Source organism: Gadus morhua, chromosome 16, assembly GCF_902167405.1.
Source record: "Gadus morhua chromosome 16, gadMor3.0, whole genome shotgun sequence".
NCBI classification, from domain to species: Eukaryota; Metazoa; Chordata; class Actinopteri; order Gadiformes; family Gadidae; genus Gadus; species Gadus morhua.
The window spans coordinates 33,758,656-33,786,443 of NC_044063.1; the positions used below are offsets into that span (position 1 = coordinate 33,758,656).

Genomic DNA, 27,788 nt, shown 5'->3' on the forward strand with positions numbered 1-27,788 from the left:
TATCGCATTTGTTTTCAACCGCTGAAATGTAGCGGCGTTGGCGTACTGGATTACTATAATGCCCGAAAGCCAGCGACTGGGGTTTCAAATATCGACAGTCCATCATCATGCCTTTTACCCCCAGAAATGTGGTGCCAGCACGGCTTTGAGAACATGGGTTCAAGTTCGAAATAAGCACAAAAATATAATTCCATAATCTTTAGTGAATAGGCATTCCGTATGACATAAGAAATGGGACTTTTTAAGCTTCACATAAATGCGCATTACTTGGGAGACAAACCCCACACAGAGAAATTCAAGACTGACGCGCTACCTCCACTCTACCACTCTCTCTCCCCAAAACTCACTGCGCATCAGTAGGAATTGTCTACATAAGGTCCAACAAGGATGATATAGCGAATGAGAACCTGTTACCCTCATAAAGAATATTCTCAGGCAATGCCAAGGGTTCTGTCCGAAAGACCCTCTGTCTGAGTGACCCTTTACGATACCGGCTCTGAAGTCCACCCACAAATGGATACGCCATTGTCAAAGGAGGGACTATGAAGCTGCGAACGCCAATCTAACCTGGTAGTCTTAGCTGAAAACCTGCTCCCATGATGATACAGCAACGCTTAAAGAGATTGACCTTCGTGTCACAGCTAACCCAGGCTTTGAGCGCAACATACCTCACTAACCCACTAATCGAGAAAATGTTTCCATAATAGTAATGGGGCTTATTGTCATTAATTAAACATAAATTAAGGTGTATTAAGGCTGTCTCGGAGGTGCAGGACCACCTGCAGGGGCCCTGAACATTATACTTCAGTATCAGGCCCCGTCCACACGGGCGAAAACGATCCGTTTTCACTTTATGCGGTTCAGGAATATCTCCGCAAAGACGGATGCATTGTGAAACCGCATCGAGCTGTAGAAACGCTGTAGTAAATATTCAAGGCGCTGGTTCGTCACAAAAAAAGGAGGAGCGCATCATGCCTGCGCGCATACAGCCTGCGCGCTGCATACAAACATTCAGTCACGAGGAGATTCAACCTTTTAAATTGAGCAGAAATACTTACTTCAGAAATATTTTTATTACAGTTCAAACAACATAAAATACAGTCTGTCACACTCATACAGTATGAATTACAATCTTGCATTACTGCAATGACGCAACACAACAAAAAAGAAACAAAAACAATACAAAAAAGTGCTTTACAAGGTTGAGTAAATATAACTCAATACTGTGTGCAAAATGTTTAAAAAAAAAAATATATATAATTCTGCTAGCCACATTTTCACAATTACCGGTACTCATTTTCTTGATCCTAAATCTTTAACATATTTCATGAACGGTCTCCAGATATTTTCAAATTGTTGCTGTTTAGCTTTCAATATGTATGTTATCCTTGCTAAAGGGAGGCATGACAACATCCGTCTGATCCATTCAGTTGTGTTTGGTTTATTAACCTTTTTCCATAACATTGCAATACATGTTTTGGCATACAGCAAGCCGGGGTCTATGAATACTCGTTCATTTTTACTATAGTTGTGTTTTTCTGGGTATAAACCTAACAGAAAAAGCTTAGGGTCTAGTAAAATTGGTTTTGAAATGATCTTCTCAAGTATATCTCCTACCTCTTCCCAGAAGGTTTAGATTTTCCTGCATTGCCATATACAACTTCGAATTCCTGACATTTTGTGCAAATGTCAGGGATGCTTTTGTTGTATCGATTTAAATCAACGGGGTCACTTATGTCCTCATTAACCATTTATACTGTATCAGTTTAAGACGTACATTTATAGACTTAGTGTGAGCACCAGCAAAAGCTACAATCTAATTTTGATCGGAAAGATGCAAATTTTCCCTCCAGGCATTCAACTTATACTGTGAACTTTCAGGTGAGTAAGATGTCATCAATTTGTAATACTCTGATCTAATACCCTCTTTCAAACTGTCTTTTGTCATAATTTTTTCCAAATTGAGTGTAGGGGTCTAGTAATTGCATTGCCTTGATTTACTTTAACAAAGCTTCTTAGTTTTAGGTACTTGAAAAAGTGTTTTCTATTAAGATTAAATTTAGACCTCAACTCATCAAAAGACATGACACCCGAATCTGTCAAATAAAGATGTTTAATCAATTTCCCTAATTTAAATGTAGCTTCCGATCTACCTGGTATAAAGAACTGGTTAGCCCATATTGGACTTTATAATGATAATGATTGTGGTTCTTTTAAATATTTTTGTTTACATCATACCATATCTTTATCATATGTTTTACAATTGGATTTTATTTTTTTTCTGTCGGTATATGTGTAAGGGAAGAGGTACTTTTAGACCTTCGGATTCCATTTCGCTCCAATGGGGGTTTCATTTGTTGAAAAATGGAACATAATACACCTCAGCTGCACAGCTCAGTAGTACCATAGTAAATATGGACATTTGAATCCCCCTCGTTCAAATGGTAAATATAACAAAGACAAACAAAGTCTCGCTATTGTTTCATATGAATCCAACAAATATTTTTTAATTTTTGAAAACAAGTCTGAAGGTGGTGGCAGAGGAATATTTGGAAATAAATAAAGGAATATTGGCATTATAGTCATTTTTAAAATATGAATTCTCCCAATTATAGAAACTGGTAGCGACGTCCATCTCTCAATCAACTCACTCATTTCAATCATTAACGGTTCATAATTTGCATTAACCGCATGTTCTAGCCTAGGCAATATCTGTACTCATAAGTATTTAAACTGTTCTACACTATTAAATTGGGTTACCTAAGAAGTTGGGTTCCTTCGGTCCTATTCATTAAGTAGTAATTTAGAAGATTTTGTATTATTCACTTTCTATCCCGAAATATCACCAAATGTTTAAATTAGCTCGGACAAGGCCGGAATGATTGGATTTAGTTTGGACATGAATAAAATAACATAACAATGAAATTCGATGTTGTATCAGCCCTATTCTTATTCCACAAGATTGAGGGTGTGAACGTACCGCTATTGCTAGAGGTTCGATTTTTTAATGTAAACGGAAGGGGACAAAGAGGACACCCTTGCCTGCAACCTTTACTGTTATTTATTTATATTTGTTAAGATTTCTGCTGCAGTATTTTTATATATCTGCACCCATTTTATGAAGCCAGTTCCACACCCAAATCTTTCTAGAATATTGAAAAGATAAGGCCATGTGACCCTATCAAAGGCCTTTTCAGCGTCTAATGTTAGAAGTGCTGTATCTGATATTTCTTTGTTAGCTTAAATTATATTCATTACTCTTCTTACGTTGTGGAAACCTTGCCTTCCTGTAGTAAAACCGTTTTGATCTTTATTAATGATATTTGGTAATAATGGCTGTAATCGTTTTGCTAAAAGCTTACATATTGTCGTCAGATCAGAGTTTAATAAACTGATGGGTCTCATGTTCTCACATTTGTTCGAGGCTTTGCGTTGTTTTGGCAGTAAAGTAATTACAGCACTGTTCATAGCTGGCGGAAGACTGCCATTCTGAAATGACTCTAGAAACATTTCAAGAAGTGGTGTTAGTAATTTGTTCTTAATTTTTTTTATTTAGCTCAATAGGAAGACCATCTGGTCGTGCACTCTGGTCGTGCACCATCGATAGCGTGCCCAATTTATTTTTGGTATAGCTAAGTCATATAAAAAACGATTAAAATTGTGTGCATTGGTTTCATTTATACGATTTATACAATTCTTTATAATCTCTAAAGGCATCATTAATTTCTACAGGATCGACCACAGTATGTCCGTTTAATATAATGGTGGTGATTGATGTTCTAGTTTGTAGTTGTTTAATCTGCCATGCTAATTTACCTGACTTATCGCCTTGTTCATGAAAAGATTGCTTCAGTCATAGAAGACTAGATGCAGCTCTGAAAGCAGACAACTTGTCATATTCAGCTCTCAAAATAAGCAGATCATTTTCCAACTGTGGGTCACGATTCTCCTAGATTTTTCCCTGAAGAATCTTTATTTTATGTTCCAATTGTAACCTCTCCTCACGCACCTTTTTGGATTTAGAGCCTGTATAACTTATAATATGCACCATGAGAAAAGCTTTAAATGCTTCCCATTTTATAGAGGCAGATGTTTGTGTAGTATTAATTTCAAAGAATTATTTTATCTGTTTTTCTATATATTTTACAAATCCATCATCTTGTAACCATTTCTGCAGAAAGTGCCATCTAGGTGTATCTTTTGCCATTTGTTTATCGACATACACTAAGAAACATGGTGCATGATCTGAAACCACTATATAACCATAGTAACGGTTATTCAATTATTATTGGACCGCAGTTCTGAAAAATAATCAATTTGAGAGTATGAAGTGTGTTAGAGTCACAAGAGTAGGCTTTAGCTTGTGATTTCAATTCTCTCCATATGTCTAGCAGATTCAATTCTTTAATACAACTGTTTATAACTGTTCTACACCTGTTGTGTGATTGATCTACTCCTGTGGATCTATCCACACTGGGGTTTAATGTGCTGTGAAGGTCTCCTGCTATTATGTGTTGTCCTGCAAAGGATGAGATAGAAAGGAACAGATCTACAGAAAGGACTGTACAGATTTACAAAATTTAGATTTACCGATAACGAAGAGCCTTGTACTATCAAATATCTTCCCCCTCTATCTGTGATTAAGTGTTTCACTTTAAATGGGACAGTATTATGGATAACAATCATCACTCCTCTAGCCTGGGATGAGTAAGAAGCTGTGAATGCGCTGCCTTGCCACCTCCTGATTTTTTTTTTTTAAATTGTCCTCTAGAAGATGGGTTTCTTGTAGAAATACAACTTTAGTGTCTATCCTTTAATCTATTCATGACTTGTTTCACTTTTTTAAGCTTTTGCAGACCTCTGCAGTTTCAAGAAACAAAATTAGGTTTTACTCCTGGAGACATTCACAAAAAAGAAACGGGTTACCTTGCAATATAAAAATAATTTACAGAGAAGCGTAACAAACCCGGACATTAGAACCCACATCTAACCAACTGAACATGAACAATTCCCCTCTACCCACTTTCGTGGAAGCCTCCCCCCCCCCCCAAGAAACATTCTGACTTCTGCTATCGCTGATGACCGTTCCACACCAAGTGAGAATCAGTCAGACCACTGTTTACTTTTCACTTACCAAACTATCTTTGCTTCTGCATATTTTGACCTCAATAAACACTAATCAGCAACGTCTAATAGGTTTGCTCTAATATGTAATTTTATGTTTTAAATTTATAAAACTTTTTTTTTTTAACTTTCTGTGCCATTTATAGTTTCACCAAAAAATCGGCTTTGTGTGCACGGGGCCTCAGAGCGTGATCGAATCCAGCTCGGGTCAGTTTTTTTTTCTATTAAGAAGACAAATAATTAACATGTTATAGGTGCCTTTATTGTAGTATTCTGTTAGACATAACCATTTCCAACAAGAATGAGGTATGACATATCAAAACTAAAGGGAATTTTGAAGAATATGCTCATGTGAGCTCTGGTTCACCTGGGCAAATATGCTTATTCCCGCCACATGAAGTTTACCCCAATAATGAGGCATGGGTCTGTCGTTAATCCAGGGTGTCCGCGCGGTAGTAAAAGGTAGTAAAAAAATTAATCTAAAATGAAGGCCCTTGAAAGGTAGTAAAAGGTAACAAACGCAATTTGACTTGGTAGTAAATTTTTTCACCACCACCGCAATATAAAATGAGTTTCCATTTTTTTGTTTACATGTTTTAACTTCATCTAGCCAAAAAAATACAGTATACGGTGCTGAAAGGACCTGAACTGAGTAGCCGTTAGAGTTGGCATCGCTGGTTGCTATAGCGACGCCGGTGTTCCACCGAATTCTGCGACCCACCGAAAAGTGTGACCCCAGGGGGCGCTGTTGCATATTTTCTGCAATATGCACGAGTTTGAAGCGTAGACAGGCATGACAAAAACATACATAAAACATAAGATCTCCTCCCAACCAATTACCTTTTTATTAAGCATATTAAGCATTTTACAGACCCATACAATGGATGGGGCGTTTAGTACGGCCCTTCACCGTTGCTTCTTTACCCATAAAAAGCTACAGTCATGGTAAAATTCCGCTGATTTACCTTTGAGCATTTCCTATTATAGGCTACTATGTAAAATGCTGTTTATAATTACTGTTAGTATCAAGAAAAGAGAGACCCACCGGAGATCTTATGTTTATTTATGTTTTTGTGTGCGAAAATGTGCAACAGCGCCCCCTGGGGCCACACTTTTCAATGGGTCGCAGAACTCCAATAGTATCTGCTCATTTAAAAATATGCTCTTGATTAGCTTAATCTTGATATGCTCTTGATTAGCTTAATCATAGCCTTACTTGAAACTGACATCCCTGAGTCATATGCATTTAAGAAAGAAGCCGTTTACAATGACATGTAATTCATATAGCAGTTTAACGTGGGGAACCTGCTTAAGTTTAGCCTACTTAATCCCTTTATACCTTTTAACAAAAAGCAGATTAATAATTCAAAGAATTAAAGACGGCAGATTAATAATTCAAATAATTGTATTGAATACATATTGTTATTGATCGCATGCTGCATGTTTTCAAGGTCCTGCATGAGATAGAAAACAATGAATTAAAATAATTATTACTGATAGAAACAAGACAAGAACAATGTCACTAACAGGAGGATAGTTATGAGAAAGCCTTCATATGATAGCGTTCAAATTACAAGCCCTCATTTTATATATATTTGCCGGTCTTGAATACATGGATTTCTCAGGTACGTCATCACTGTTGCACTGTGCAAACTCGGGGAAGGAAGAAGCAAGCAACATCTACTAGCCTGTACAGTATAGAGTATTTTGTGACTTTTCAGTGTGCATCTCAAACGTGTGAATCGAACTAACTTCACAGAGGTGGCGAAAGCTGGGGTTTCTTCCAACGTTAAAACAGTAGGCCTAAGCGTTCGAACATTTCGTAAAGAATTTCAAGCAGTATCACAACCATAAGTAGTCTGCCCTAGTTCTAGAGTTCATTAAGCTTGTAAAAACAAGAAAAATCATTCTTGTTAATCCACTTCTTTTTACTTACCGACATGAATATCCGAAGACCTGACTTCAAGGAAGATCTTGCGTGGACCGCGATTTAGAAAAGTACATGTTACGCCTCCTAGTATCAGTTACGCCTCCTACTACAAGTAACGCCCACTACAGGACGCAGACGGACCCTACTCCAGAATTCGGTGTAACACCAGCAACATTTTCCTCCTTTTCCCCTCAGAGTTCAGTACGGCTGAGTTTCTAGCTCTATGAGAGAATGGGTAAATGCAAATTTTCACAAACATGGGTTGACGACCCGACATTTAAAGACTGGCTGAAACCCGTGATGGGAAATGACGAGAACCTTTTTGCTCGTTGTGCAAAAAAACGATCAATGTGACATGGAACGGCATTAAAGCGATTAAATCAACGCTTCGAGTTTTCACCAGCAGCAGCTTCGTGCGAAGGGGGAGCAGATCTCTATTGGAGGTCTGCGCGGGACACAATATTCACTCCCGCTCCCGCCTTGTAGAGTGCCGCTCCTGCAAAGAGCTGTAATTTTTAATCCAGCTCCCGACCGCATCTATGATATTACATCCCGCTCCCGCCCGCAAGGATGGATGTTTACTTTCTGTCTCAGGAAAGGCCTGTCCATTGGCTTGGAAAAAAACAAGCGTGCACATAATTCATTAGGCTACCAGTATTGGTAACATATTTATTGGTAAGCCTGCATGTTTTCAATCATACAAAACATTTAATAGGCCTCAGTAACTGAAACAGGAAACAGTCACATATTAAAAAAATAAAAACTCTGCAGGTCGGTACCAGCACGTCAAAATGAAAGGCAAAAGAATCGGCTGCTGCTTCGACCATGAAGGAAAAGTTGTTGGAAAAGTAGGTTTTGCTTATTGATGAGGGCTTCATGATAATTTGTGTATTTTACTTTACCCTCATATTTGATTTGCAGGAGTGCAGTGTATCATCCCGCACCCGCAATTGCACCTCTATCATCCCGCCCGCACCCGCAATGAGCTTTAATTTTTTGTCCCGCGCTGCACTATTTTGCATCGCAAAATCTATTGTCCTTTATGTCGTTGTTTTGCGGTGCTAGCAGCAGCATTAGGGCTACAGGGATCGCGGCATTGTCACATTTATACCTTGTAGTAAGTGGTGCTTTGCATACCCCCCGCCCCGCTGCTTGATGTCGTGTTGGTAGTAAAAAAATTTGTGGAGGTAGTAAGAAAGGTAGTAAAAGGTAGTAAATTCATCTCTGCATATACCCTGTAATCCCATTGGGCGGTGCGGTTAGGTCCGGTAGATGTAGCACAGTTGGGTGCGGTTAGGTGCAGCTCAGTTACGGCTCGCATTTCCACCGCCGACAGTACCGTTATGGTAGGGCAAGGTTTAAGCCAAATGACGATTGCCGCGGCAGCTACGTAAGCATCGTGACATCATAGCAGCGAGACATAGTGTAGCCTGCTAATAAATACAATGAAAAAAAGATTGCAACACATTAAACAAAGCGAAACAAAGTAGGAGGTCCAAGAAGGAAGGCAAACTTTTGTGGGACATTTTCTTCAATAAAAAAAATCTTTAGTTTATTGAAGAAAGCTTTCGCCGTCCAGAAATACCTTGAGGGTACTGTTTGTCTGTTATTATCCCCCTGTCGCACGGAAGTGATGATTCTGTCGACCAATAAACGGACGACATGTGTAGGCCCAACTTCTTGGCACCCTTTCAGACCGCTTGGTGGCCCAACGGAGTATTGAGAGATAATTACGGCTAATCACAGCTAAGCCCACTTTTGTCGATCGAAACATGAACCGGACCGCACCTAATCATACTTAATCGCACCTAACCTTACCTCACTGCTTGGTGGAAACGCACCATTAGTAACTGAACCCAGGGTCTGCTGGTTGAATATGTTGTGCCACTCTCATGGAGGAGATCTAGTCAGTCTAGTGCCCTATGACTTCAGACCCACTGCTCATACCAGTATCATATGCAAGGAGATGGAAATGGTTATACTTGCGTCTTCCAGGGGTCAGCTAGACCACCGCCAATCAGAGAGGGACGGAGCGGCTGCATTAACACTACTGGCCACACATCCAGCGGCCCACGGTTCATTTCGTTACGTCATTTAGTCCCTAGAAGTGCAAAAGTCCCGTCATCAAAATAAGCCCTTTCCAATGGTGGCTGGCGGATTTCGGGGATTTGTCTTTAGGAACATAAGTGATTAAATCGTGAGGCAACATCACTGCATTGGGTGAATCTTTATCCAGGAAGCGACGTGTGCTTCCCTGTCAAATTGTATTTCAAATTGAATTGTATTAGAATAGATGGATAATATAAAGAACGACACCTTTTGACGTAAAGGATAATGTACTGAATAAAGGGTGAATGAAACCATTGTTACCGGCAATGACCCCTTCAGCAGATCTTAAGTGACCACAGGGAGTTCAACCTCCACTGAATGCCTTAGTGTGTCTGTTGTTGTGCATTGGGGAGAGGGATGAACATGCCAGCCAGTGTAAATATAATCCACAGGCCTAACTTGTGTGGAAATCCATGTATGCTATCCATGTTGGCTCATCTCTCCACCTTCCCATCCCACATCTCCGCATTGAAACAGAGGACCTGCATTATTCTGGGGATGGACATGCTTCTGTTCATGAAAAAGAGGAGGAGGAGGACGGGGATTGGATAATCAGCCTGCAGTCAGGTATGCAGAGCGCGGCTCCATCTGCTGGCCATGCCCCCTTCCCAGCAGACAGCTCAACCCTGCCCTGCTCCACCCCACCTGTTCAGGTAAATACAATGACAGGCCTCCCGTACAGGTTAATAACAAAACACACCTGTACAGATAATACCATAACACACCTTTCCTGTACAGGTAAATACCATGGCAATTAATTTTAGTGTTCTTGTATGGTTCAGGTGAAGGAGGAGTTTCCTACCTTTCAGGAGGTGTTGTCCATAAAGGAGGAGCCGGAGGAAGAACAGGTGGGCACTCTGCTGCTGGACTGCCAGGGTAGACCAGCTCACCTGCTGGGGCAAGAGGTGAGGGGCAAGGGTCGCCGTATCTAAGCCTTACTAGGCATTGTGATTGACTTAAAGCAAAACCATGCGCTTTAGAAACTTGCTTTAGATGACAAGTGATGTAAAGTCAATCAAGCACTCCCGCTACACCGCCAACTGACGGTAGCAAGTGTAGACGGCAAAAGCCTGAACGACAAAATATAACCCTAAATGAAAAAAGGGTCTCCCTAAAATCGTCGTAAATGCATTTTCTGTAAAAGACGAACTAGGTATAAGCATAAAAAAATTAGGGTTGTCCCGATACCACTTTTTCACTTCCGATACCGCAGCTTTGGCTATCTGCCGGTAGCAATATCAGTCTAATACTTTGTTTTACTCTCGCATACCTGCCAACCTTTACGCATTATTCGTAACAGATACGCATTTCGACATCAAACTACCCTGCCACGATTTGTCACTTCAAAATACGCGAAAAGCCATGGATGGATTTGAGGTCAGCATTTGTCTGTACCTTCGCCGCGCACTAGGCAACTCGCACGCTGGGTGTAAGCGCATTGGGCAGCAACCTGTTGGGAAAAGAAGACTTCGACCAATCATAGCGCTTGTTTTAAAATCTTCAAATATGCTACAAGCGGAGAGCCGGTGAGCCATCGAAGCCGTTCCATCTTCGTAGGCTACTCGGTGTCTGATTTTAAAACATAGGACGGTTCTGAACACGTTCTGTTGTAAAGGTAAATCGGTAGGGTATTGGAATTGGGAATTTTGTCCATTTTAATAAGCCTTCCAACTTCTGGAAAATAAAGCAAGGACAACCGTCCTAACGTGATCTCTAAAACCTAATGTTCCGCCTTATCCAGAGGAAATATTTGTTCCAGCTTGGCCGACACAATTAAAGTAAAGAAAATGTCTCACACTAGTAATGACACATTTACGTTTGTACCATGAAAGCATGCCTTTATCAAACAAATATAAGGCATTTTGGAATTATCAAACGATCAGCGCAACAAGCCCGCGTAAACCGCGAGCACAAGTGGCTCAATCATAACTTCATAAATTCACAAAAAAGTGCATGTGTGCGTGCTGTGTGTCACATGTGTGGAATGTGTGCGATGCACGCCTTGCACGCGTGTTCCTTTGTCATAAGAAGAAGATTGGGGAATGTGCATGCAAGAATGTGCGTGTGTTTTTTTTAACTGTCCGTGCAGATGTATCCGAGCCCGATGCGGACCCGAGCATAATCATTTCAAAATATTTGTCTGGTTTCCATGCTCTTGTGTGGAAGGCTTATAAGAAAAACGCGATGATGTGTGTTTGTGTGCGTGTGTGTGCCTTGCAGTTAATAATACAAATGACGTCTGAGGATACTGACAAGGAGAGAGAATCAGAATCAGAAAGGATTTAATTGCCAAGAAGGGTTTTACACCAACCAGGAATTTGGCTTGGTGAATAAGGTGCACTGCATGCATTAAGACAATAATAATGAACAAAGAGTGATATATGCAGTGATGTTGCTAGGTACGCGTCCTGCGTCCCTGACGCATTAAAATCTGAAAGGACGCACTAAACTCACTATCCATGCGTCCCGGGGACGCATCTAATTTTCCCCATGAAAAACGATACATAGTGAACATTAAACAACTCGTGTTTAATCACAGTAACTGGCCAAACAAACCTTCATGTGAGCAGATCGGACAAGCGCTGTTTCAACCCTCTGCGCTCTACTCGGCGCAGACGTGATCCCCTGTACAAAGTATCGCGACATGCTAATTTAGCCGCTACCAAAACAACTAGCTCGTCACCGCTGATTTCATTTCAACAATTAAAAATACGAACTTCATAGTAAATAAACCCACGTTTCCACTCCTCGATGCTGTGCTCATTCGTGTCGAATGAGCAAATCAAACAGGATTTTTTTGCAATCCTTCTGATTGAATATATGTACATTTATGACAAATCGTGAGGACTAGGCTTGTGACACACACACACGCACACACAAATGTGGCGCTCGCGCTGTAATAGCTCATTGGCGCCACCTAGTGATCATTATGTGCAAATGCACAGCCTCATTAAAATGACTTAGGGGTCATTTGACCCCTCTTGCGGCGCTAGGAGTAAGTAAAAATGGCCTGGCGTTTCTAGTGTTAAACATGAACGGTTGAGTACTCCAGCTCTAACCATATCATACCACCATCAAGGAGTTTAACACTATTAATTTAATTTAAGAAATAGAATAATAATAAAAAATAAACACATTTTTTAAACTGGGGAGTCGGGACCCATTGAATTTCTCAGGGACCCACCCAACTCGCCACCTGTGGGTCCCGGGGACTCACTACATTGAAAACCTATCAACATCACTGTATATGTATAACACAATATAAACAAGCAGGGACATAAATGATCAATTAAAAATAGGATAAAATAGAATAAATTAAAAACTAAAGTAAAAGATACTTAAAAATGTGTAAGAATTTACAAATTGGTGATGGGTATCAGTGCCAGAGTCAGTATCAGTCAGTGGGGGTGGTGGTCCTGGGACCTGTTAAGGAACCCAACTGAAGAGGGGAAGAAACTGTTCAAGTGGCGGGAGGTTTTGGTTCTGATGGACCGCAGCCTCCTGCCAGAGGGGGGAGTTCCAAATAGACAATAGAAATGTGACCAAGATGGGAGGGGTCGGCCATAATCCTGCCTGCCCGCCTCAGAGCCCTGGAGCTGTGCAGGGTCGTGGAGGGATGGAAGGTTGCAGCCAATCACCTTCTCCGCAGAGCGTATGATACGCTGTAGTCTGCTCTTGTCCTTAGCCGTAGCAGCAGTGTACCAGACAGTGATGGATGAGGTGAGGATAGACTCAATGATGGCAGTGTAGAAGTGCACCAACATAATCTTTGGCAGGTTGAACTTCTTCAGCTGGCGCAAGAAGAACATCCTCTGCTGGCCTTTTTTGGTGAGGGACCTGATGTTGAGCTCCCATTTTAGGTCCTGGGTGATGATGGTGCCCAGGAAGCGACAGGACTCCACAGAGTCGACTGGGGAGCCACACAGGATGATGGGGGTGGATGGGGCAGGGTTCTTCCTGTAATCCACAATAATCTCCACTGTTTTTAAAGCGTTAAACTCCAGGTTGTTCTGGCTGCACCAGGTCACCAGATGGTCAATCTCCCACGTGTAGGCGGACTCATTCCCGCCAGAGATGAGCCCAATGAGCGTGGTGTCGTCCGCGAACTTCAGGAGCTTGACAGACTGGTGACTGGAGGTGCAGCTGTTTGTGTACAGGGAGAAGAGCAGAGGGGATAGAACACAGCCTTAGGGGGATCCGGTGCTGATGGTCTGGGATTCAGATAAATGTTTCCCAAGCTTCACACGCCACTTCCTGTCAGACAGGAAGTCTGTGATCCACCTGCAGGTGGAATCGGGCACTTGGAGCTGGGAGAGCCTGACCCGAAGCAGAGCTGGGAGGATCATATTAAAGGCAGAGCTGAAGTCCACAAACAGGATTCTGGCATATGTTCCTGGGGAGTCCAGATGCTGGAGGGTGTAGTGCAGAGCCATGTTTACTGCATCGTCTACAGACCTGTTGGCTCTGTAGGCGAACTGCAGGGGGTTCAGGAGTGGGACGGTTATGGCTTTCAGGTGGGGCAGCACAAGGCGCTCAATGACTTCATGACCACAGAGGTCAGGGCAACGGGTCTGTAGTCATTGAGTCCTGTGGTCCTTGGTTTTTTGGGGATGGGGATGATGGTGGAGGCTTTGAAGCAGGCTGGCACGTGACGGGTCTCCAGCGAGGAGTTGAAGATGTCTGTTAGGGCTGCAACAACGAATCGATGAAATCTATAAAAATCTATTGCTAAATGCGTTGGCAACGAATTTGGTCGTCGATTCGTTGTGTCGCGCGATTAATAAGTTACCCGTTGGCGCAGCACTGTTTACAGTGGCGTCATCCCTATATGTTCCCCGGGTCCTATGTTCCCCGGGTTCTATGTTCCCCGTTTTTCCCAAAAAGGGTCCTATGTTCCCCTGTAGCCATACATACCGGGGAGCATAGGACCCTTTTTGGGAAAATCAACCAATCTTTAAAAATATTTAAACTTTGACGCGACATTCGCGTGATGACAGCCAATCGGCGTTCAACAGCGTGGCCACTGAGTGACATGTGTAACGTAACAGCCAATCAGCGTTCAACCGGCCAACTCAGTGCAGCGCAGTCCGGGGTGAACGGCAGCATGGAGGAGAAAGTGATTGTTGCCGTTTGCGACTCCCGGAGCTCTTTATATAATAGTATATATTATAATTGTATAATAATATCACGGCCAATAATACCATGGGAGCTATCTTAGGGCTTGGGCTTCTCGGGTTTTGTTTACCGGCATATGAATAGACTGCGTCTGGTTCTCCGACGTCTCTCCCTCTTCCCCAAAAGGTAAAGACATCCAATGGTTTTTATCTCGGCCGGAATTTGGCAGTAATGGTGGAAAAAGTAACAGACCGGGGAACATAGAACCCTTTTTTTGGAAAAAGGGTCCTATGTTCCCCGGTCACATATCGGGGAACATAGGACCCTTTTTGGGAAAAGCGGGGAAAATAGGATCCTGTTTTAAAAAAAGGGTCCCATGTTCCCAAGTCTCGTACAAAGAGGGGAACATAGGACCCGGGGAACATAGGACCCGGGGAACATAGGACCCGGGGAACATAGGACCCGGGGAACATAGACACGCTCCCTTCACAGCCAGCCGCCGACAGGTTGGATCATGGTTCATGCATGCCCACATCGAGCTTTAGTGTGAGCGACCACGGCTTGTATTTTGGTCATATCTTGTTGCCGTCTGCGACTCCCGGAGCTCTTTATATAATAGTATATATTATAATTGTATAATAATATCACGGCCAATAATACCATGGGAGCTATCTTAGGGCTTGGGCTTCTCGGGGTTTGTTTACCGGCATATGAATAGACTGCGTCAGGTTCTCCGACGTCTCTCCCTCTTCCACAAAAGGTAAAGACATCCAATGGTATTTATCTCGGCCGGAATTTGGCAGTAATGGTGGAAAAAGTAACAGACCGGGGAACATAGAACCCTTTTTTTTGGAAAAAGGGTCCTATGTTCCCCGGTCACATATCGGGGAACATAGGACCCTTTTTGGGAAAAGCGGGGAAAATAGGACCCTTTTTTAAAAAAAGGGTCCTATGTTCCCAAGTCTCGTACAAAGAGGGGAACATAGGACCCGGGGAACATAGGACCCGGGGAACATAGGACCCGGGGAACATAGACACGCTCCCTTTACAGCCAGCCGCCGACAGGTTGGATCATGGTTCATACACGCCCACATCGAGCTTTAGTGTGAGCGACCACGGCTTGTATTTTGGTCATATCTTAACACTGGACTGTAGGCCTACATAAAAGTGTTGTACCTTCACTGTCTTTGGGTTAAAAAAAACTCCTTAAACTCAGTATCCGTCTAGTAGTCCAACCGAAAACTGTCAGCTGCTGCTGCTGCAGACGTTGTGCAGTCATTCAAAGCAGCGGTAGTAATCACTAGGGCTGTAACGATACGCGTATCAAACCGAAAATCGCGATACTCAAAGCCACGAACCTGTCTCGCGGTGTGAGAAGGCAGAAGCGCGATATGCCCTTTCTAACTCTTCGGTCAAATTGTCAGATTGAAATTTGCTAATAATTTGTCTAAATAATAGTCTGCTGACAGCGCCCCCTCCTATCGATGCCGTAAATATGTGACGAGATGCCCTCTCTGTGATCACAGCTCTCCGTGGCTACAGAGGATTGCATTTCTCCACAAACGTCGAAGTCCTCATATGCGATATGAACGACATTTATCCAGAGTGGGCCAAGCGCGAAAAAAATTGCCTGTGTGATCCTGTCTCTATTGTTTTGTGTGATTTGACTGGCAGTTTGTCTGCTTATAGGTCGGAATGAAGCGGCCACCGATTATTGACAGGATGGGTACTTTATTCTACCGGACTCGTTCGCTTCTTCACTAGACACACGCGCTACCGCTCGCTCTCCTCGCTCGTCCACTCACTCGCTGACGTCACTCACACACGCATACGCACACTGCCATTCTCGCGAACACACATATGCTACTCGTAACACTATGCCTCGTTATTGCGACGTTCATGTTTTTCCTCATCTATTGAAAGTTAGGCTATTAAACATGTTGCATTCTATACGGCCTGATTATGTCATTATTTAAGCTACATAGCCTAATAAGAAGCGCTAATAAGGATATTTGAATAAACCAACCAAACAGTTAAAGGGGCCCTATTATGCCTACCAGCAAAAAGCATCCTCCAACTGCAATCTTTGGTTATTTCTTTATTAATTTAGCTATACTTTAATAGTATTCTTTCGGTTCAAATCTGTTCAGTGTTCCAAATTATTTCTTATTAAATGTTACATTAAGATAATTGGTATTTAAGTGTTGTTTAAATAAAATGCTTTTTAAATTTAAAAGAATCGTGGGATGTATCGAACCGTGGGTCAAAAATCGTGATACAAACCGAATCGTGAATTTGTGTATCGTTACAGCCCTAGTAATCACACAACCGGACGGTGTAGAAAGTCCCGTCAGTTAAAAATAGTAATGCAGTTTTTAAATCCATGTTAAAATTGGCAGGATATAGAGCTAGTTAGCTAAAAAAAAAAAAACTGACCAATGGTCACAAATAGTGTCAAATGTGATGTGTTCAGGTCGGCTCAGTAAATGCAACAGAAAAAAGATAATAACAATTGAGATTTTGGTGAAAACTTGTTTTCCCAGTAATATAAAATAGATAGTAAAGATAGAATTATGACCTGTTTAATGTCCTATCTTGAACTATCATCATCTTATCAGCAATTAAAGCAATATTACAAGTTCTATTTCAAGGAGTCTCAAAAATGGTATCAATAGGTTTGACCGGTTAACCATGGACATCCCTTATATACATATAAGAGTATATCATACATTGTATGTTTTTTTTTTGTGTTATCCCAGTTATGTTTTTTTAATTGTTTTATTATTTAATATTACTTTTAATAGTTCCGGGACGTTGGAGTAATGTTACTGTGAATTTGGAGTAATGTTGAGTTTTTGAATAAAGATGCAGCAATTACAAATGTTTCTTTTTTTCATCCGATTCATCGATGAATCGAAAAAATAATCAACCGATTAATCGATTATTAAAATAATCGTTAGTTGCAGCCCTAATGTCCGTGAACACTGGTGACAGCTTGTCGGCGCAGTGCTTCAGGGTGGATGGAGAGACAGAGTCTGGGCCGGCTGCTTTGCGGGGGTTCTTACTCTTAAAGAGCCTGTGGACGTCCCACTCCTGCAGGCAGAGAGTCGTCACTGTGGTGGGGGAGGTGGGGGACACAGAGGTATGAAGGTGTGGAGGTCCTGTAGAGCTGGTGGTGGGGAAGTCAGTGGGATGAGGCTGGAAGAAGGTGTCGCGGGGGATGGTGTCGGGTCTGTCCATTTGTCGATCAAAGTGACAGTAGAACACATTTAGCTCATTTGCAAGGCGTAGGTTGTTGATGTAGTGAGGGGGGGTTGGTTTATAGTTGGTGATCTGCTTGAGCCCCTTCCAAACAGATCTAGACTCTTTGGCTGAGAACTGATGTTGGAGCTTCTCAGAGTACTGACGTTTAGCTTCACGCACCGCCTTGCTAAACGCGTACTTTAACTCTGTAAACCTTTCTCTGTCCACACTCCTACACGCCTCCTCCTTCTGCTGCCGTAGCTTCCTGAGTTTGGCTGTGAACCAGGTTTTGTCGTTGTTATAACTCACCCTGGTGCGTGATGGAATACAAGAGAGGGAAGCAAATGTAAAAAGAAGCAGGTCTATGCCCCTCAGAAGTCTTTGACCAAGTATCAAGATCAATGGCCATGCCTCCGCCCCTCTAAACTGCCTAATCATGCATTATGATTTTGATGTAAGCCATCAAGCAGCTGCAGGTAATAATATTGCTAACAAAGAAATGCTTTCATTTCTATACATAGGTCATTCTTTTTTATTTCTTTTTAATTAGGCCATTATGTGTGCCTATATTCGCTGCTGCTGCTGCTGCTTTTCATAAATGACAAGACAGTGCTTTCCAACACAACACATAGGTGTTGTTTTTATACTGCAACATAGCCTATGTTTCTGTGAAACATAGGCTATATGAATGTAATATAAAGGCAATTTTATATGATAGGCCATCCTATTATTGAACAATTTACAGTAAGTGTAGTTCATAGTCTACTTGTATGTTGAATAACTAGATATGGTGGTGAGTGCGAACTATGTGCTTAGTAATAAGTTGTGATGAGTGAGCATGTGAACCTAAAGCCTAAAGCAGACCAATAAGACCCTGACAGAGCATGAAGACCTTTTTTGTTAGCATACGGTTGACAACGCTGGAATTGCCTCAGCTTGGACTTGGTGATGGGCAAACAAACTTTCATGATCGTACGTCAAAAGGCCGTCAAAAAGAGGACTTATGAGTCTTTAAAGTTTTCAATTGATCGCTTTAGCGTCCCCTTTATTCCTATTTTGATTAGATTTAGCCTGGTTAACCTTGACCTATGCTTCTTTAAGTTCACCAAGTTTGGAGCTGATTGACTCAAGTTAACCCCACCTTTAGTTACCTAACAAAGCTTGTAAGTTGCATGCTTCCGTTTTTGGTATATGGATTCTCTATGATAGATTTCTCATAATGCATTTGACGACCAAATGAAAAAGATTTTCTGGTCCCGTTTAAATTGTTTCATGAATGTCAACATATGTTATCTGTGAATTTCTTATATAATTTTTCGCGCAAAGAATGCTGCTATTTAGCGGGTAGAAGTTTGATACGGTTAGGTTTTGTGTGGGAGCGCTTTGAGGACTACAACTCTTCGCTGCTCTCGACACGTATGATATACTTCACCACTCGCACACGGATCCCGTTCAGAACATTCGGGTACAAAACACACAGGCATCTTGATCTGATGTTACCTATGGATGGCTCCGAAGATAGTGGCAGATGATGCAGCATAAGCACTTTGAGTTGAGAAGTGGAGAGAATGTGTTATGAGGTGACCTCACTTAGGTGACATGTAGTCTTTCTCGTTACGTCTTTTCCACAGCCGTAAGAATCATACAATATACTGTCAAACTCTTGACATGAAAAATTATTATTTAGACCCACAGAAAACGTGTAATCCAAGGCATTTAATGACGCGACTAGAAAATAATAAATTACTTTAAATTGACTCCCATTCTAATTTCCATAGCCTAGAGGTCAGATGGGGGTCTAGCGGAAGGGGCGTGACTTGCAAGCTCTATTGTTTGGGCTAATTTAGAATCCAGCCTCCATTTTGTTACAGGTTCTGGGTTTTCTAGGAACATTTGCTAAACATGAGAAGAAACAAATGTCGACACGATTTCTTGACTGTCGGTGAAAGGGTTCAGGAAATATGACCGTCCAAAGTCAGCATTTTCAGTTCATCTTGATGTCGATGTAAGCATTTAAGTCTTTACGTGTTTTAAACCATTCTTTTCAGAATTCAATGGCTTTTGGGGGCTTTTTTTTTTTTTTTCATTGTACAAGCTTTGCTTTATGTCAGATTGAAGACATTGGTCCATATATGATATGTGCTAAAGGGATTTTGTCTAAGTCAAACAACCTAGGATCCTTTGGGAATTTAAGGTTTTTGACAAAACGACTTGACTAAATTGCGGAAAATGTATCCAGGCGGATCATAGGTTCTAGAGGCAGTTTGGTTCATCTTGAAGATATTAGGGATATTAGAAATGAAAATTCTTGGCCGAAACCGAAAACCGAAATTGAGGAAAACCAAGGCCGAAAACCGAAACACCGAAAGAAATTGTTACGCCAATTATTAGTACCATTTAGGGTTGCTGCGGTATACGGTATTACCGGTGTTACCGGTGTTGAGGCCAACAGAGTTATTTTCTTATTTTTTTTCCAGTAATAAAAAAAAAATCGTCTTCATCTTTAGGCCTATTTGATTCAAAAAATAAGTTTGCCAGTTTGTCTTTGCACTGTTTTATTTTTGATGTGTTTTTTCTAATAGATAGGCTACCTAATAATGCGTTGGAACGCAGTAGACCGGTAACCATAGCAACGCTGGTAAACATACCCTGCGAAGCCCAATCCCTACGAGAGCTCCCCGCGCTACGGCCATCCGGAGGCGCACAGAGCTTTTGGCCGTGATATTATGTATAAAATCATATTATACTATCATATTTAGAACGTTATAAGAAACTGTCACCGAGAATTGACCCGCTGCCAGACGCTGTCACCGAGTGTGAGAGGAGAGTTGACCTAGTTTCAAAGTTTATACCGTTTATACTCGGTGTAATACCGTTGTTGACACGAGTGTATTACTCGTTGTGAAGATGTCCACACCGCGGCAACCCTAGTACCATTGCATTTATGGCTATGACTGTGTACAAAGTTCATTCAAATCAAGGCATTGCAATTTTTGCAAATCGCTCTGTGTGGGTCTTTCTCAGCAACATTAAAAAACGTCCACACCGCAGACATATTGGCGCTTATCCAGACAAGCGTGTGCTGGCCGCGCTTTTTGTTTGCGTCATCACATATTTCTGTTTCGGCCGTGTTTCGGTGATAAAAGTATTTCGGCCGAAAACCGAAAATGCGCTTTTGGGCCATTTTCGGACGAATTCATCCCTAGAAGATATGCATGTGTGGGAAAGGTTTCATGACTGTAAGTCAAAGGCGTCACGAGATATGCTCGTTCAAAGTATGCCATGGTTGGAATAATGCTATAGCATCACCTTTGGGCTAATCTGTGTAATATTTAATCTCTATTAATCTTCAGGCTTCCTCTTCAGCTGTAGAAAGTTTCATAAAAAGGCTGCGTGTGTTTTGGCTGTGTAAGTCAAACGTGGCGGAATAATCAGTGTGCGAAATACGGGGCTCGACCACCTGAAAGCCTCAAAAGCGAAATTTGAGGTGGGTCTCAAATTTTGTCCAAAATATATTAGAAAAAAAAATGTCACTAATGGTGGTAACTTACATTTTTTTAAGCTCACCATGTTGAGCATTAAGAATTCAAAACATTTATTCACAAATATGTTATTTTTTGCTAAACCAGAGTGTATCAGTCACACACTTTGGGTATATTCTAACTTATGGTTATCTTTTACATCTCTTTTTCGTCAGTCACTTTGCACTGACTGAATTGTGATGATAGAACTGATTGCTCATTTGCAAGGCTATACCTGGCATTTATTCAGTTGTTGATTGCTCTTCTAAGTGTGCCAGATTGGTGCCAATTATTGTCGTGTTTGCATTGGTATGCACAACTTTGCCTCTTGTTATAAAACAACGTGCATCCAAACAACCTTTGCCTTTGCAGCCTCCTATGTCAGTACTGACATAAAGTGTTGCTTTACGAATACGCTACTATAGCATATCGAATTATCAAAAATTGTGTTTGTGTGCATGTTGTCATGTAGGCTATAGACTGATTTCTTGCATCCATGAAATACTGTAATGTTATAGGCCTACTGCATAGTCAGAAAATTTAGATCGGCATTGCGCAACATTCGGGGGATGGAAACCCCCCCCGAATATTGACGAGAATTTCGCACACTGGGAATAATAATGATAAAACTAACAATAGGTTGCCTCGTATCTTGTGCTTGGACCCCTAATAATAAAATAAATGGAAGCACTTTGCTCATGATTGCCAATAACAAAGCTGCAAACTTGTTGCTTTTCGGCGACAATCGCCGTTTTCTTGGTCAATTTGGTCATTCATGTGAATCATGTAGAACCGGAGAGTTTTGTTTTGGGGGGGGGGGGGGGGGGGGGGTGGGTCCAGAATTGCGAAAAATTATTGGATCATTCTTATAATTGACATTTCTCTGGGCCAATCGGAATCTCAGCACTTGCTTCAGAATCTTTCTTATAATTGACATTTCTCTGGGCCAATCGGAATCTTGAAGCACACAGCGCCAACTGAACTCGCCATTGGATGAGACGGTCGCCTGGCTACCGCGCATATGCATGCGGCCAAACAACGCAAGAGAGCTTGCGAAACACTTGTCCAGAGGGGTGTTCCACGAACGGAGGTTTAACAAACACTGAGTTAACGCTGAACTCTAGGTTGATTTACCCTTTGCTGACTAACCCAGAGTTTTCGGTTCCACAGCAGCGGTTATGCATTAGTTCAATCAACTCGGGGTTGGTTAACACAGGGTTGTGCACGTCCACGCCAAACCTAAAAAGACGTGATGCATGGATCATGGAAACCCTGATCGAAATGGCGAAACGGGCCGCTTATTTCAATGAAATGGAACTTCAGGTTCTCCTGGAGAGCTATGACGAGGAGGACATTATCACAAGAAAAGGGAACGCTAAAGCCTCTGCAACCCGGAAAACCAAAGCCTGGCAGCGGATCGCTGACCGCGTAAATGCGTTAGTTACACGTCAAAAGCATGATCCTTAATATTTGAGCCATGAATATATAAATATCCCAGTTAAGCATTCCTAAAGATCCCACCACATAACCCCTTTCTTCTAAAAAAAATATGTACTCCGATGGCTTCCAAGCGGTCAGCGGATCAAGTATAAAAATGAAGTATAAAAAACATACAAACTGGTAAGCTTTTCCCACCATCGTATTGGTATAAATAAGCCATTTTTTTAAGCCAATCGTGAAGAGGCCGACAGTCGACAGACTGGATCTGGCCCTCAAATTGTCTTGACGCCGGTGGAGGAGCTGTTAATAAACATAAATTCAGGGCGCCCTGGCATGGAGGGGGTACCTGGAGGTACCTACCTCCTCAGAGAGTCAGGGGCTATACCCCACTGGTTGAATGTAGGTCTTTGTGTTTTCTTGTATTTTAGATTTTTTTGCCTTCGAAGTAATGCATGCAAACCATGTGCTTGCTACAGCGCATACTATTCCAAATGTTCCTTTTTTTGGTAACTGGGTAGAAAACCTAAAAGTGACAATTCATCAACTTCACAGATCAAGATGGGATTGGTGCGTGTAACGATCAAACATTCTCCAGTGGATGCAAGTCCACTGGAGACTATAGTATAAAAGAGAGACTATGGTATAAAATAGTCCTCCACTGAGGACTATTTTATACTTTGTGCTGTAAGTGCCTCTCGGCATAGTACTCGGACAATATTGCTCTTTGCATGATAGGAGGCCGATACAAATCTTGGATGGGTCATCTGAAAGGACTGAGATGTGCTCAGCATCCCCAACATTATAGCCTAGATAAAACTACCATTTGCAAAAAACGGAGGGCTACGCAAATAGTCTGGAGTGAACTGAGGCCAGGTCCTCGATTGGTAGTGTTGGCTATGTGAGGCTATTTAAATATATTAAAGATTTGCGCGAGAATCTATAGGCCTATCTCTCCACTCCAGCAAAAAGTCATTTGATCTGACAAGATGTCGAGCCGTGGTCTTATCAATCGCTCCCGGTGGAGCGCACGTATAATTTGCACTCCGATATCAGCAGTTCTCTCATCAAAAGGGCATGCCATTGTGAACACATGAAATCTGCGGTGAACGCAGGTTTTAATTCCCAAAACCGGGTTATGTTTCAAACTTAACCTGCGCAAAACCTGCTCCGACCATGTTTGATTCAAAGCATATGTTTCTATAGCAACTAACATACCGTGATCCTTTTGGAACGGAAAACCTAGGGTTACAGCAAACCCTGGGTTAACTTACCCGGTTATGTGATAAAACCGGCTTTGTGGAACACCCCACAGGCTAAGAGACAAAAAAATAAAATTGTGACAGTTGTCAATAAAATATTTTTTATAAGCCTCAAGGATGTTTTGACATTGATTTTTGATAAAGTATGCTGAGTTTTGTTAAGTCACACTCAGACTAGTGTCATTTGCATATTACAATAAAAAAAAAATCCCCCCCGTGACACTGCCACCTTTTTTTCTCTGAGGAGTTTGCAGGTCTGCAATAAGCCCCCTAAAACCACGTCACTAAAGAAAAGTTAAATGGCTTGTGTTAAATGGCTGTGTCATCATTTGTAGTACCCAGGAAAAGTGTTATTGACATTATTCTTTCGATCTAGTTAATCGTGATAAGCTCACAAAATGATAAGGCTTGTACGGTTGGACTCCTTGGAGTCTCTTTTATATGGCATATTGTTTGTGTAGATAGCAGGACTTGAAAAAGATTGTTTAAGTTAGCATTCCGCTTCTACCGGAAGTATATCAGATATGTAAGAAGCACCTAGCCTCTAGCCATATAAACGGGGGTCCCCGCACGCAAACATCCGATGTATAATAATCGTATTTCCAATCAATTAATCATTTTAATTTATTGGACGTCCGCAATGTCCAAAATGGTTAGCTTGTGGCGATCACAAAGGGGAACCGAATCAGATCCGCTCTAGCCCAAGCTTGAGGGGGTGACCTTGAGAATGCGTTACGCGCTCGGCGACAGCCAAATTTTGCATCAGGATGTTTCTCTTTTTTCTTCTTTAAAGGTGCCATGGCATTAAAATCTCACTTTATGAGGTTTTCTAACATAAAAATGAGTTCCCCTAGCCTGCCTATGGTCCCCAAGTGGCTAAAACTTGCGTTCGGTGTAAAACGAGAACTAAGTGTTCTGCATGCCTTTTGAAAAAAACGGAGGCTCAAGCGCGCTGATTTGGAATGTGGTTTCCTATGTCGTCACCATGCAGTAAACTCCTCCTTACTCTGCCTGGCCCGCCCATAGACTTGGCCCGCCAATGAGGTGTGTGTGTGTGTGTGTGTGTGTGTGTGTGTGTGTGTGTGTGTGTTGCTGGAATGCAAGTGTTTCTTGTCGGTTCTTTGACGTCTCTTGTATTTCCCCAACGAGACTGTAGTGGGGGTTATCTCAGCCATGGTTGAGAAGGAATTGGGGGAAAGGAACTTTGGCTTTGATTCCCTGAAGTACATGAACTGCGACATGCCGCCGGTTGCCGCGAGGCACCACCGCCGCGAAGCACCACCACCGGGCAGCAGGCAGAGCGCGGTTCAGTCTACTTCAGATTGATGTGAAAATGGAAGAACCAGAGACGTCGCAGAACCCACAAAGTCGTTTGTGATTCATAATATCGTCTGGAGGCGCACACAGCTTTTGGACGTGATAATATGTATTATATGATATAGATATCTATGTATTATATGATATTATTTAGATATACTGTAACGCAAGTGTTGTACACTTCCTTGTTATTTGGATAACCGTTCTGCTTTTGGTGTTATGGCGCATAATACGTCACTCTCGTCTCTGGTATTTCTACAACGAGACTCGTAGTGGGGGTTATCTCAGCCATGGTTGAGAATGAATTGGGGGGGAAAGGAACTTTGACTTTGACTCCCTCAAGAACATGAACCACGACATGGAGGAGAAAGCGATTGTTGGCGGCGAACCCTCTTGAGCCCCGCTTCCCGCTGCCGAGGGACCACCGCCTCGGCGCTGCAGGAGGCGGGGGTGCCTAAGCACTGCCCGGCAACAATCCCCTTCTCCTTGTCGCGGTTCAGTCTACTTCACATTGATGTGGACGTGGAAGAACCAGGAACGTCGGAGAACCCAACGAGATTCATAATATCGGCTCACACAGCTTTTGGCCGTGATAATGTATATTATATGATATAGATATCTATGTATAATATGATATTATTTAGATATAGAGCTCCAGGACTCCTGTGTGTTCTAGAATATTTACAGAACACTGCTAAAGGCTGTGTGCGCCTCGCCATTACGATACATCCACTGTAAACGGAGCGCATGGTACCGTGGCTGCAAGCTGCTCAGGGCCACACCCCCACCCTCCTCCTTGAGCCGCCTCACTCCTCATTTTCATTTTAGCTACAGACACCAAAACAGCGCATTTGGGGGAAGCTCAATGTGCGACTGGCTCAGAGTGGCTGTATCTGCACCACGGCTGAATTTCGGGAACGTCTTTGAATACTGTTAGTGGCCCACTAATATATTAAAGCATGCATAAAATAGCATGTCATGGCACCAATAAGGTTGAAATACTGCACTACATGCCCTCCTATATATGATCCAGCGTACTTGGCCATTATCGGCCTGATACCATTGCCGTGGATCGGATCGGGACATCCCTAATTAGAACAGAACAAGATGCACGACAGGCTTCTTAATGACCTGGATCTGCATTCAGATTCTCTTAGGATTAGGGTTTGTTACATTTAATTGTTTTGCAACATCATTTTGACCGGTTTTCAATATTAGCGAAACGGGTCTCTTGTTTATGCTTCTGTTGCACAAGTAAACATAAATGGGCTATACCCAAATATTCTACAACTTTTCTGTTGTAGTTTTGTCTTTGACTTTAGGATCTTTGGTCTAAGGGACTATTGCAGTCAACAACCTTTCTCAGTATTTAGCGAGAATGAAAGAGGGGATCCAGGAAACGGGCTACCATGTTATCCTGTTATCCTGTTCTATGTTAGCCCGTCAATAAACGTCCTCCAAATGGGCTTTTTTTGTTTTTGTTACTGCCATGCTCTAGGGATGGGCCAATAGTCGATTCTATCGACTATCGACGATGGATGGATTTAATCGTTGGTCGTCTGAAGTTGCCGATAAAAAGGCGCTAATTTTTTTTTTTTTTACTTTTTTTACTTTTTTTTTAAACAGCGCTGTGGTAGCTATTTTTACAACTTAAAAAACCCCGCAAATTGTAATTGAAATGAACAGGTGGAAAACATACTATGTAGCGCTGACCTGCCGTATTCATTCACTGCTGCGAAAGGAGAGGGGAGGGGCTCGAAACCTACCGGTCTGCTCGCAAGGCAAAATGACATCACACCTCGCTGCACCATTTCCGGGTCACAGCTGTGGTACATGAGCTGTGTTCGAAATCGTTCCCTATTCACTCACTCACTCACTATTCCCTATAGTATTCATGATATAGTGCACTACATAGGGAACGAACAAACGAGAATTCGGACACTACGCTGAACATCTCTAAACGTAATTTGCGTCAGTAAATGCGCCGGGTATTTGTGTGACGCAGACAGATGCGCCCACATCATGTAAACAAACCGGGCACTCTCGAGGAAAGCTCGAGGTTGTATTGATGTTGAATGTTACATTTCCTTGAACAAGGTTTTTCTCATTCATTTTGAATGTTACATTTTCTATGTTAAATCCCAAATAAATTGTTGACATTTCTAAACGAAAGCCGGAGACTCCATCATTAAATGTATTCGTTTTCGCGGTTATTCAGCTACTTCTCCGCCGGAAAAACACGACCGCATTGCATTGTGGTATACAGGAGTAACACGTAGGGAACATCATATGTACACTCAAATTTGGGGTATTTTATATACTAGTGCATGAAATTAACCAGTGAGATTTCGAACAACACTACAAAATGGCGAGTGCACTATATCCGTGATGGGGAACGATTTCGAACACAGCTACGAGCTGTGTGTCATCTGCGTGTGTCATCATGACAGCGCCGCCGGCACCGAAGTATCGAAACTTAAATCAGGAAGACCAATGCAAGGGATGAGCATCCCTTGCATTGTGTCTGACTGAGTCCCTACGTCTTTGGTTTTCCAGGGTCAGCCGTCAGAATTCTCTGGAAGCTCGATGATGCAGAGGAACCTCCCTGGCCACATGGCTCATGGTTTTAACTTACCAGGGTCCAATCGTTATCATTTTTAAGAAAAAAATAGAAAAATAAAAACGCGTGTTTTTTTTTTTAATAGTGATAAATTATTTTAAATTATTATT

General features: G+C 42.0%; 1 protein-coding gene across 6 annotated transcripts in view; it reads left to right on the plus strand.

The window, feature by feature from the left end:
- si:ch211-67e16.4 (uncharacterized) overlaps positions 1–27,788 on the plus strand; it is a 73,117-nt gene that overhangs the window by 6,789 nt on the left and 38,540 nt on the right. For all 6 annotated transcript variants that reach the window (XR_003979868.1, XM_030380710.1, XM_030380709.1 and 3 more), the window contains 2 exons: positions 9,641–9,816; positions 9,946–10,068. Coding sequence is in view for 5 of the 6 variants with exons in the window: in XM_030380710.1 (XP_030236570.1) it covers positions 9,641–9,816; positions 9,946–10,068 (299 nt within the window). In the remaining variant the exon portion in view is untranslated. The remainder of the gene's footprint in view (positions 1–9,640; positions 9,817–9,945; positions 10,069–27,788) is intronic.